Source organism: Poecilia mexicana, unplaced genomic scaffold (genome assembly GCF_051168715.1).
Source record: "Poecilia mexicana isolate PSO_F unplaced genomic scaffold, ASM5116871v1 scaffold_22, whole genome shotgun sequence".
Taxonomy (NCBI): domain Eukaryota; kingdom Metazoa; phylum Chordata; class Actinopteri; order Cyprinodontiformes; family Poeciliidae; genus Poecilia; species Poecilia mexicana.
Window position 1 is genome coordinate 17,814,167 of NW_028263391.1, and position 12,952 is coordinate 17,827,118.

General features: G+C 38.7%; 1 protein-coding gene across 1 annotated transcript; it reads left to right on the top strand.

Moving 5' to 3' along the window:
* The first annotated feature begins 832 nt into the window (after positions 1-832).
* prox2 (prospero homeobox 2) lies at positions 833-12,722 on the top strand. The gene is made up of 4 exons (XM_014967769.2): positions 833-2,400; positions 6,632-6,739; positions 7,982-8,176; positions 10,904-12,722. Exons 1-4 carry the CDS (start codon positions 853-855, stop codon positions 11,069-11,071), a joined length of 2,019 nt encoding a protein of 672 aa, XP_014823255.2. The 5' UTR covers positions 833-852; the 3' UTR covers positions 11,072-12,722.
* The last annotated feature ends 230 nt before the right edge of the window (positions 12,723-12,952 follow it).

Sequence of the window (12,952 nt, forward strand, 5' to 3'; positions counted from 1 at the left end):
GGAACAGTAACACCTATCTCTAAAGCTTGATTAAATCACATTTTGTTTACTGCTGTTAGTAAACATTTACATTAGTCTAAATAAAAGGAGACATCTTAATTTATAATTCAATATTGCTATTTTTTGGGGGCAATCAATAAAATAAATTGCATCTTTCAGTTGAATCCACTACAAATAAGATACAATGTAATTTATTATAAGTTCCGACATTGATGTTTCAAAATAATTTAGAATTTTTTTCCCCTATTACCATTAAAAAAGTTTCCATATTTATTTGTTATATGAACATAGAGCTTTTTATCACAACTTTCTTAAAAAAAAACAATCAATCTGGATTTCCCTTTAATAAACGAATAAGTAAATTCATTTATATCTCATGATTTAGATACTTCTTGTTGCTGTGTTGAATGTGTGGTCTTCGGCTCTCGTGAGAGCCCTTCTTTGCTTCTTTCTGTAAACCACTATAACAAACTGAGAATGAAAAAATTCTAACATTCCTTCATTCAAGGTATTTAGTAATTTCTTACTTTTCTTTGCTAAATTGAAGAAATGTAAAATGTTTTACACACTCTTTCAGATTGCATGTTGCACAAAGATGAATGAGCCTGCCGTACAAAAATACAATGCATGTAGATAATTTTATATTTAAAGGCTGTGGAGAGTTTTTGAATTACAAAGTGGGGTAAGGGAATATAAAAATGACAAAGGTGTGAAGGACGATAAAACTGTATGTATATGATGTGAAAAATGTTTTTGTTAATGCAACCTATTTTTAAGTTATTTTTATCTTAAAATTTGTGTCTTGTCCATTCAAATTCTTTGACATTTGCAGTGTGACGATCGGCACCGGACATGAACCTCAGTCTTCCTGACCAGACCATGCACAGCTCCAGTGAAAGCTGCCTAGAGGACGACAAACCTGAGGTAATTTTGCCCTGCTTCCGTAGAAACATGCACGAAGATCCGCTGGCCGCCTACTCAAACGGATCCATCATCTCTCAGCTCCTCAGGAAGACGATTCACAACAAAAGGGCAATAGATGACAACCATTTTTACCTCTCTAATTCTGTGGCTGCTGCTGACTCTGGCCAAGAGGACGAGAGCAGTGTCTCCTCAAAGGACAGCACAATCGAGGCCGTTTCCCCGAGCGATCATGTCTCCACAGGAGTCAGCCCAGAAGGAGATCACCCTTTGCCTGATCATCTGAAAGCCAAGAGAGCTAGAGTGGAGAACATTATTAGAGTCATGGCTGGCTCTCCCAACAGCAGGCAGCATTGTGATGGAGAGCGGTGCGACACAGACGCCCGAGAAATGAGGGAGGCCAGAGAATCGTGCAGGGAGAACAAACGTAAACAAAGGTTGCCTCAGCATCAGGAGCACAGTACCATGGGATGGCAGATGAACAGAAAGCCTGGAAGCAGCTGCAATGATAACTGCAACACCAAAGAAGAGGAATGCCACAAGCTGAAAGAGCAGCTGCACAGCATGCAAAGGCTTCTGCGTCAACTCCAGGAAAAGTTTCTGCAAGTCTACAGCCAAGAAGATCCAGAATTTATTGTGAGAGAAGCTGCAGGAGCTGTTTCTGAGCATGACATCATCGGAAATAGCACAGACGCATGCTACATAAGCCCCGAAGAGCATTTGGAGACAAACAACAGTACAGCAACGGCAAACTGTAATGACAGAATCAAAGCAGATAGTTACCTGACGCACCAGAGAGAAAGTCAGAACCTTCAGGAAACCTTGAAGCAGGAGCTCTCCAAAGCAGTTAATGATTGCATCGACAGGGTTTTCAAGAAGGTGTCCTCCTCCACAGACATGGACATATCCCCCCAGCAGCGTGTGTGCTCTACACCAGAGATGCAGATCGGCCTGGGTGCAGACAGGAAGAGCTTGGCCCCTGATCACTCACAAGCCGAAGAGATGTCAAAATCCAGATCGTCAGAGCTCTGCGAGAGCTCGGAGGCTCAAACCTCACAGGACCAGACAGAAGCACTTTCACTAGTTGTCCGTAAGCCCCCAGTGACCCAAGTGAGCTCCGTCACTCCAACGGTGAAAAGGCCGTACGCCGTTCATCAAACGCCTTTCCAGTTCAGCTACACCCCCCCTCTCCACGAGAGCCACATCCTGGAGCACCTCCTCAAGTACGGGCCCCACTCCAACTTTGGCGCACTCCCCTGCATGCCCCCTTCAATGGACAGGACCTCCCCGGACTCGGTGGACCTGTCCTGGGACGCGGTCGCCATGAGATCCAAGGTGACATCCAGTCACTTCGGCCACCACCATCGCCCCTCCTCCATGGGAGCGGTGGGAGTTGATGGTCTTTGTCTGCCCCATGTCAAGATGGAGAGCGGCGAACTGCAGAGCCTGGCTGAACGAAACCCCTACATGTCTCTCAATATATCCTTTGTTTCCAGAAGGTTGAACTAGAGCAGCTTTAAGTTTCTTAATTTACAGTGCCTTGCAAAAGTATTCACACCCGTTGAACCTTTTTACATTTCCTCACATAACCACAATTTTCAAAAATATTGAATGGGACTTTTTGTAACATACACTTTAAAAATCATTGTCTAAAATGAAAGTAAAAAATAGATTTTAAATTAGAAAAAAATAGATAACTGCAAACTGGTGCATTGATTCATATCCAACCCGTCTGAGTCAATACTTGCTGGACCTTCTTTTAACTTCTGTCTCCATGACTTTGGGTTTCATAGAGACACGAGTTCTCCATGAAGAAAAAGTAAGATTTACACTTTTTCTTATTTGTTAGAGCTCAAACTCTGTCAAATCAGTTTAGAGTATCTGTTAGCAGCAGATTCAAGTTAATTGGATTTAGGATTGGACCGGATGTCTTACGGTTTGCTTTCAACAATAGTTTCAATAATGATACTCTGCCATAAAGTTGGATTAGAGACAACCCACTGGGGTGACTCAGTGGTTACAGCCCTGTAATCAGAAGGTTGTAAGTTTGATGTGCCCCTGGCTAAGGCACTTAGCCGAAAGTTGACTATCAATCTGCATATTAGTGTATAAATGTGTGAGCATTTGTGAATGTGCTTTGAGTTGTCAAAATGACTGGAAAAGCACTATATAAGTTTATTTAATGGTTGAGCTGTCAATAGATTGCCTTACCTGAGCTGTGGATCCCTGCAGCTCCTCCAGAGTCTCCTCTTTACTGATTCTTTGATCAATTTTTGCTGCTTCTTTGATCACTTTTCTTCTTGCTCAGCCTGTCAGTTTGGTGCACTGCCATGTCTTCGTATGTTTTGCAGATGTGTCGTACACTTTTTAGTCTCAGATGATGGAATGAAGTGAACACTGTGTGATGTTCAAAGCTTTAGATTTTTTTTTTTTAATAACCCAGCTCTGCTTAAAGTTCTCCACCATGTCCTCCTGGGCCTGTCTGCTGTTTTCGCTGGTTGTCATGATGCTGTTTGTTCACTAATGTTCCACAACAAACCCGTGAAACCATCATGTAACAGCTGGATTTAATTGTAATCATTTGGAGGATATGAATTAATTAGGTGGCTTCTATAGAACATTAGTTCTACTGACTTTTATTGTGAGGAATTGCTGTTAAGAGGGTTTGAAGATAAATGCACACTACATTTTTTAAATTTCTATTTCTAAAAAAAATAATTTGCTATTCACCCATAATTAACTCTCCTTCCTCGTGTTGTGATGAAATGTGCAAATTTTCAAGATGCAGAAATGTTTCTGTCAGGCACCAGGTAGAACCTTATTTCACTTTTTAAAAATTCAGCAAAAAATACAATCATAGTCATGTATTTGGTTTTTTTATGTGAATTATTGCAGTTACAATTGTAAAGCTACTTTTTTTTATAATTTCACCAAACGCCATGGCTTTCCATCAACATATTTTGTTTTACATGGTTGCCGTTTGGAGATCTTGATGCCACCTGTTCACGTAGGAGAACATACGTTAGAAAATTCCATATGCACAATATTTTCCCTTTATTTAGACCAGGCTTTCTATTCTTTTAGTGCATCCATTTGAACAATTGCTGGTCGAGGTTCACTTCAACGTGGGCAGTTCCAGCAACAAACTTCAAGGAGAATTTTCCCTTTGATCTTGCTAACCCCACAGAAAATTATAGCATCTTCTTTAATCTGAGCAGAGTAATGACTTTAAGTCTAGAGAAAGACAAATAAAAAGGAATACAAGGCTTTGATAAGAATTGCCGGGAACAAAAGCCAATTTTTCAAAGGCAGAGAAAGCTTCGGTCTCTGTTTCAGGAAGCATCAGTTTTTTTTTCCTCAGACTTGAAAAGGTGCAGGATCTATTTCTCCATCATCAGAGTGATAGGGGTGCATCTAAAAGGTCACATGTGAGTGCTGGTGGAAACCACAAGTGCTTCCCAACCATTGCACTTGAGCTCTTGTCTTGAGCATTTGTTGTTGAATACATTTGATGGAAATTGAGAAGAAAATAACAGAGTTAGTGTTGTGGACCAGAAGAACATGCTTGTTTTGCTGTGTTACTTGCGTGACCATTTACGTAAACTCCATGCTCACAGGAAAAGACATTTCTTAAAGTCTCCTCAAAAATAAAATACATTTTCTTCAATATAATCCCAGAGGTGATGAGTTTGGTCTATGGTCGTATTGCCAAGGATTTAGAGAGGTATATTGCGTGGTGCCTCTTAGGATTCACTTTATCTTTACAGTGCAAAGAGCTCTGCTCCTCTTTGAACAATGCCACATAAATCTTTCATCCATACTTCCTTATTTCAAAGGCATGGTTCCCTTATAAAAGTGAGGTGTTGTGACCCGATAAGAGATATTATGACCTAGAGGCAGTGAACTACATAGGAAATGGTCAGAATCACCTCCAGGAGAAGAACTTCTGATAGAATTGCATATGTTTTATTTGCATTGTTTAATTACCTACATTGAATTAGGCACTCACCTTTAATAGATCTGTGACAATCATGCTAATTTTGAGTAACAACTACCACAGTATAATAGAATAAACATCAAAATTATTGTTAAGATTAAAACAAAAATATATAATTTAATCAATTTTATTTAAAACAGCCATTTCAATAAATATTCCAACTGCCTATTACTAAATTTAGTTCAGAATAAGTTTAATTTAAAAAAAATGCTCTTTATTGAACACAAAGACAAGTCTAACAATCTGTTTTTTATCTGGTTATTTAATCAGGTTGCATATGATTGGTTACCTTGTACGCTGTGGTATTAAAGCAGAGTAGCCTCAAGAAGAGTTTTATTTGGCTCCATTTAATGTCCACAACATCACTACCCCAGTGTGTTATGGACACAAAATTCTAAATTTTAAACTTTTCAGTTTTTTATAAGTGTAGAAAACAGACAATGGCATTCTCACTGACAGCTGACCTGCAGTGTGCAGCTGGAGATTGCAGAGGTAAAGTGCTGTTTTACTCTGTTTTGTGTTACTCAGCCTGGCATCTCTTTAAAAAGATTTTAAATCACAATAACAGAAAAACTTTCATAGCTTTAAAATCCTTAGTCTGTATTCATGGGTCATGTCTACCTTCAATAAATAACACAAGTAAAGATGAGATTTGACAAATATGGTGCCTTGCAAAATATTTCATATCCCTTGAACTCGTGCCATGTTTAAGACAAAGTTGTTTTATTGGGGTAAATATGATAAAATAGTTTCAGCCCAGTCAGATTGAATGGAGAGTATCTGAGGTCATCAATTTTCAAGTCTTGCCTCGGAAAATCTTTTGAATTTGGGTCTGGACTTTGACTAGGCCATTCAAACTCTTTCCATTTCTGACTGATGTACTGAACAGATACTGAAGGCTTCAGATATTGTTTTATAACCTAAACTTGCTTCTATTTCTCCACAACTTTATCCCTGTCCGTCTTGAGCTTCATGACGCTGTTTGTTCTCTAATGTTGTCTAGCAAACCTCAGAGGGCTTCATAGAAAATCTGGATTTATGTGCTGAAATTAAATTGTACTAATTTAGACTAACGAACTAATTGGGTGACTTAGATATCAATTATTTTATTTATTGCTTAGATAACTTTCAAATTAGATTTTTAGTTATAAACACATATGAGCAATACAAATTTCATGTTTCTTTATTTGTTCAAATGTTAAATGTCAAAATTATGCACTGCTTTGTCTCGATCAATCATAAAAAAAACTGTATATAAAAGACAGAAGCTTGTTTTTTGTATCTTGTTAAAATAAAGCATAGAGACAGAAATACTTTTCTGCGAGGCACTGTATGGTCTGCATGCTGACATTTTGGCCACTTTATTTAATAAAAAAGCCCCCCAGCAACATATGCTGTCTTAAAATCCTCCTCCCTGCTTGTATCCAACAATCAGTATCTCCTTTCAAAACATTTCAACACAAGCTGTCTTAACTCCTAGGCATTAAGTGCTTGGCTCTCTAATTAAAAATCCCTAATCTAATTTGTAATTCTGTTTTGCCAATAAGCGCAAGTTAGGGTCATTATTGACTTCCAAGTTAATGCCGAGCTGTTCTTTAGCGAAATCCAATTTGGCCCAAGATGGAGGCAACACGATCCTCCGGCCCACTATCACTTTGTGCCGGGTCCTGTCGTTGACTTTAATTGTGGGTTTTCCTTAACACCAACTTGAACATCCAGGAGGGCCTCACTCCGAGTCATCTGAAGAAGGCGAAGCTCATGTTCTTCTACACCCGCTACCCGAGCTCCAATGTGCTGAAAACCTTCTTCCCCGACGTCAAGGTAAAATGCTTACCAGTAGAAAAAAAAGGTAGATGTACAGAATTGTTGTCCTGCTATTTAACCTCCAGTGTCTACCTGTCAGCGTGCATTTGTGATAGAAATAATCAGCAGTGTGTCGGAGGAGAGAGACAAAAAGCGCAGAGGGTTTAAATAACAAAGCCGCTGATCTGCTAGTTTGTCCTGGGGGCAGAGGGAGATACAGGGGCATTCTCTCTTGGAAAAAAAGCCTCTCCAGTCAGCAAATGGAGTGACAAAGGACTCTCTAGGCAAGGCATTGCTATTGAGTGTCAACACAGAGTTGGTATTAGAGACCTTTGCAGATGCGACGAGGCGGCAATGTGGTACTAAACACAACATCCTGTGTTTTTTTTTTTTTGTTTTTTTGTTTGTTTTTAGACCTTTTTGATTTTTTCTTTCAGTTTTTTGTCATCTTCAGTGAGTTTTTTTTTTCTTCCTTCATTTTACCTGGACCATCTCCTTCAAATCTCCTCAAAAATATCTTCCAGCCATCTCTCCCATTACCTATTCTATCTCATCTCTGGGATCTCTGAGCCGACGCGGGCCCCTGCCCCTCAGTCTGCGCTGACCCTCGGGTCAGAAGGGGGGGATGCTGCTGGTGCTGCAGCCCTGCGAACGTCTCCTTCTTGCTTGCAATCCAGTGGTGGGAAGTGGCACCGGACAAAAGGGCACATAATCCCTGTGTCTGATTCCATCCTATCAGCCGAGTCAATGAGAGGGAAGCTTCCTTCTGTCCTTATGTGCTGCTGGTTTCTCATCCGCCACAGCAGACAGAAGACGCGTCTTTGATGCCTGCCCAGCCCTTAGGCGTTTTTTTTTTTCTTGTCTTTCTGGATGATGAGATAGAATAACAAGACTAATGTCAAGATTGAGTTTAAAAACACAACCCTGACAGATGTTGTTTCATTCATTGGTGGGAAAAGATCAGAGCAATTAATATTACACTCTGACTGACTGTTTGGTGGCATGTTGTCCTCCAACTACGGTGAATCTAATAAGTGTGCAAACCTGTGCTGAAGACTTTCGTGCACAATTTGAAAAATGTTTTACACATTTAATCTGTACAAATAAGCTACATTTTCAATTTATTTTGCAGCTTTCAATTTCAGAGTGCCACACTCCAACTGCAAAGACTTGTTAGTGCGAGACTTTTTGTTGCAGCGTAGGTAAATTAATTTGTTACTTAACCCCCCCAATTTTTATTCATTTTTTTAAATTTCCCAGTTCAATCGCTGCATCACCTCTCAGCTGATCAAGTGGTTCAGTAACTTCAGGGAGTTCTACTACATCCAGATGGAGAAGTTTGCACGCCAGGCCATCGCTGAAGGCGTCCGCGACGTCAAAGATATTACAGTCAGCAGGGACTCTGAGCTCTTCCGGGCGCTGAACATGCACTACAACAAAGCCAACGATTTTCACGTAGGTGCCACTCACCCTTCATCACACAGATATGTTGTGGTTTCTCGTGTATGGCTGTTTAAGAAAGTTTTGTTGTCCAATTGTTTTTTTTTTTCTTCTTCAAAATATTAAATAGTGGTTAGCACCTCTGGAGTGAAGCTTTAAGGTTAAATCTTGAGGCTTTTGCATTTGAATGTTTAATTTCTCTGGTGCTTTTACGTCCTTTTCACAGTCCTGAAACATGAAAATTAGGTTAACTGAAGATTCTACACTGGACGTATGTGTGATTATGTCAGCATGGTTATTTGTCTTATTTGTCCCTGTGTTGTCTCTGGGAGGTACTTCACTGGATCTCTGTAACACCATCCCCTGTGTGGCCTTAAAGCACAGAAATTGGTTGGAAGAAGCAACATGTGAAGAAGTACATGTGACCAAACATGTACACATGCAATGTAGTGCATGATTACCAAGTGGACGGAGAAATACACAAATAAATTTAGAAGTGTGTGGCAAGGAGCTACATTTCCCAATTAATATTTTATGTATATCCACTTTTTACTGCAAGACAGCTGCAAGTCCTCTGGGGCATATTTTTACCATCTTTACACATAAAAGGACTGAAATTTCAAAACAAAGTTGGATTCTACTTCATGAACATGCATTGATCTAAACCACTCCATAACTCTCGCTGCATATTTAGTTTCCAGCTTCTGAAAGTTTTTTTTTTTTCTTTCAAGAATAACTTTCTTCTTCTCTTCCATTAAGGTCAGATTGTAGATTACATCACTAATAGCTGTCCTGTTTTGCTGTAGATCCCTGCAGGTATCCCTGAAGGCAGTTAGTTGCAATGGATTTTAAGCAGTATTATATTAAAGAAAGCTGAATACAAAGGCAAAGCACACTTTTCAGAGTTTTATTAGTAAAAAAAATGTTTAAACATATTTACCCCATTCCTCCCACTTCAATTGGTTACTGGTGCCTGAAGCAAATCCGACCAACTTTATATTGGTCTATAACTTAAAATTTCAACAATAAATTTTAGCTTGTTCATGTGAAAAGGTTCAGGGAATATAAACATAAATCAGTCTTTATTGCATTGGTTGCATGTCTGTGGACATGTTTGACTGTGTTGCTGACCTATTTGTGTCACACTGCACCTGTGGCTGGCCAGCCTTTATTGGCATTATCTAAACTCCAGAGTGACGCTTTATCAAACTGTGGGAAGAGGAAGCCACAAAATCCTGCTAAAACAACTCAGGATTAGAGGGCTCGCACGCCTGAGTGGGGCAGAGATTGCTACTGATGCGGAATGCTGAGAAAGATGCTGTGGATTCCGAGGGAGAAGGCTGTGTGATGGGAAAGGGATGGGAGCGTTTTCTTTACCTTGGGACCAAGACATTCCTTTCCCAGGGATGCTTTTGTGTCAGGAGATGAGGGGAAAGAAAAATAACTTATGCAAACAATTGTTGTCTGAACTGACAAACGGATGGGAAACAAGTGCTGAGTTGAGGTTTTCTCCCATCATCCTCTTTGCATCTAAACTTTAATGGATTCTGTTGTAGTAGTTGTAGTCCTTCTGCAACGATAACCAAACACAATATTTGATTTGCTTCACTCATCACAAACCATGCTTTGATCAGGATACACACACTTAGATCTTTATACATTTTCAACATTCTTTACAAATAGAATTGGAGAAAAGTGTGACTTGCAAATACATTCAGTCCCTCTTAATCAATATTTTGTACCTTTACATGGCATAATAGCTGCAAGACTCTAAAGTAATGTTGTACATCACATGACTGTGAATGTCATTTTTCAAGTGTTGATGCAGGCTCTCAACTTGGATTAAGTTATGGACTTTGATTGGGCCTCTGTAACACATACACTTTGCTCCATTATAAACCATTATATTGTTGGTGACATCTTCCCTACTATCAAGCCTTTTTCACATGTTAACTGCTTTTCTTCAAGGATCGCCCTGTATGTAGCTCCCTCCAGGTTCTCTGCCCTTGCAGAAGAGGATAATCTGTATGGCATGATGCTGCAACCACAGTGTTTAACCATGAGAAATGTATTTTCAGAGAAATGTACTGCATCATGTTCCTTTACATCTCAGCCAAAGAGTTCAGTTTTAGTTTGTTGTAAGAAGAGCAGCTTCATCCACATGTGTTCTGTGTTTGATACACTTTTTGAGGCAAGACGTCATTTGACTTTTCTCTTCTTTTTTTTTTTTTTTTTTGCATATATCCTGCCAACATGTTAACCCATCTTCACTGTGAATCTCTGCAGCTCCTCCAGAGTCACAACAGCCATTTAGTCTGCTGTGTTACATTCACAGAGACTATCAATTAAATAAACCCTGAAGGCAGTACATTGTCCTGGATTTTTTTTTTAGGCGTGTCAGAGTGGTTATTTGTTGCTGTCTTTTGTTGCTTTAAGCTTAGCACAAACTCTTAGACCTTAATGGTAGTTACTTTAGGTTCAAGAAAATAAGAATTTATAATGAAAGAGACTTACAATTGAAGGTTAATGATTGCTGTGTTGCTTTTGTAGTATCTGCTCAGAGAACAAAGAGAAAAGCTCCCTTTCATCAGCTTGAGTGTTTGAAGAAATGCTCTACAGGTCCTCATTTCACATATTTAGGAGAAACAAATATGAGTCCGTTTTGTAGCAACGCTTTACATAAAAGCTTCTTCAACGCTGAGATCCACTCATAATTTAACCTGCTTTGGTTTTGTATTCTAGGTTCCCGACAGGTTCCTGGAGGTCGCTGAAATCACCCTTCATGAGTTTTACAACGCCATCTCTGCCACCAAAGATTCAGACTCCTCGTGGAAAAAGGCCATTTACAAGGTGATCTGTAAGCTGGACAGCGAAATCCCAGAGGAGTTCAAGACATCCTCCTACTTATAGATTTGTGTTTTGGAAAATTGTACAGATGAATTTGGATTTGTTACTTGACGGTGTTAGTTCATTTCTTGTAGTGTAATTTAGTGAGGTGAAATATAGTTTAAAAGAAATTTCAGAGGAAATGGATCCCTAATGTGAAATGTTATGCTCTGCTTTCTTAAAATTAGAAAATAATAATAATAATAATAATAATAATAATAATAATAATAATAATAATAATAATAATAATAATAAAAAGATAATGTTTGCTTTTTTGTTTTGACAGTTTGTGTGTTCGTAGCTGTGTAAACAAAATGCAAAGATGTAATCATTCATTATGTAGATTTTTACCAGTCAATATGGTTTGGTTTCAGTTTGGTTTTAATTTTATTCCAAAGCTCTGCATCTTGTATAAAGAAACATGCAGTACTGTTTTTCTGTTGCATAATTTATTAATGTTCTGTCTGTACATTATTAGCCCGTCTGTTTAGTGTTTTATTGATTAAATGCAAATGATGTGTGAAGGTAAAACTCTTGTCTTGTAAAGAACAATCATATTTCGCAAACAGGCATTTTACTGGATGATTTTACTGAAATTAAAGATGCACTAAGTTATAAAGCAAAAACAATGCTATAGTTTCATTTTGAGGAATATTCAGATGAGCACATATTTAAATGTTTTATTTTTGCCTGAAAAGGCGTCACGAGCGCCGCTGCCGTTCCCCTAAGGTGCCTCTAATCCACGTCCAACCGCCAGCTGTTGAACATTCCCTGAACTATGCCGTCCACATTGTTCACCGGAGCCAATTCAAGTCAACTTTCTAAGGCCTGCATTCATTGTGCGGCCGCTGCGGATGTGGACGGCCGCCATGTCTTAAAAACAGCGACAATGCATTCCCTCCTCATGACTAATGCCCGAGGTGACCTCATATCGCATTTGTGCCACCAAAGCAAAATTCCAGAACCCCAATGGCTCTTTCTTCCAGGCTCCGGCTTGTTTGAAACCCACACTACAGTTAAGCAGCAACATAGGACAGATTTATTTTTTTTTAATGTTTTTTCTTACATGAAGAATATGCTTTTCTAGACTCAAACTTCCAAATACTTAAGTAAGTACAAACATTTAGTGTAATTTTCTTTATATATTTGTACATAGCACAACTTGGGCAACATGAAAAGCCATTTTGCACCTGAAGCACATAGTATTTGCAAGTCTGAAGAGCAAAAATATTGACAGCTCAACAAAACAAATAAGCTGATAACAAAACTTACTTCTACCAATCTGAAGTAAATAACTCTGGTTTCATACACAATTTGTATACCTTGCAAATGCTTTCACACATGTTTTTATATTTTGTTATTTAAGAAACATCTCCATACACCTCAGTGTATTTTGATGAAAGAGCATCTTAAAATAGTGCCCAAATGTAAGATGAAAGGGAACTCATACATGGTTTTCAGATCTTTTTGCCAGTAAAAATAGAGAAAGTTCTTTGTGTGTTTGTACAAGTGCACCTACCTTCATTCAAGTCATCTAATTAGTAATCAGAGTCCATCTCTGTGTGCTATTTATTCTATACCATACCAAACCATACCAACTTTATTTATAAAGCACTTTAAAACAACCACAGCTGATACAAAGTGCTGTACAATAAAAAAAAAAAAAAAAAAAAAATATATATATATATATATATATATATATATATATATATACACACACACACCACACACACACACACACACACACACACACACACACACACACAAATACAGCTGTTCTCTGAAGCTATAATCGGTTTGTTAGAGAACATTAGTGAACAAATAGCATCATGAAGACCAGCAAACGCAGTAGACAGGTCAGGGAGGAAGTCAAAAGAGGTAATAAAACAGTATCTGAAACTTTGA

Bases quoted from the DNA above. Each gene is read 5' to 3' on its own strand.
- prox2 (XM_014967769.2), top strand. From the start codon at position 853: ATGAACCTCAGTCTTCCTGACCAGACCATGCACAGCTCCAGTGAAAGC. The intron at 6,740-7,981 runs GTAAAATGCTTA...TAAATTTCCCAG, and splicing joins CCTTCTTCCCCGACGTCAAG to TTCAATCGCTGCATCACCTC. The intron at 8,177-10,903 runs GTAGGTGCCACT...TTTGTATTCTAG, and splicing joins ACAAAGCCAACGATTTTCAC to GTTCCCGACAGGTTCCTGGA.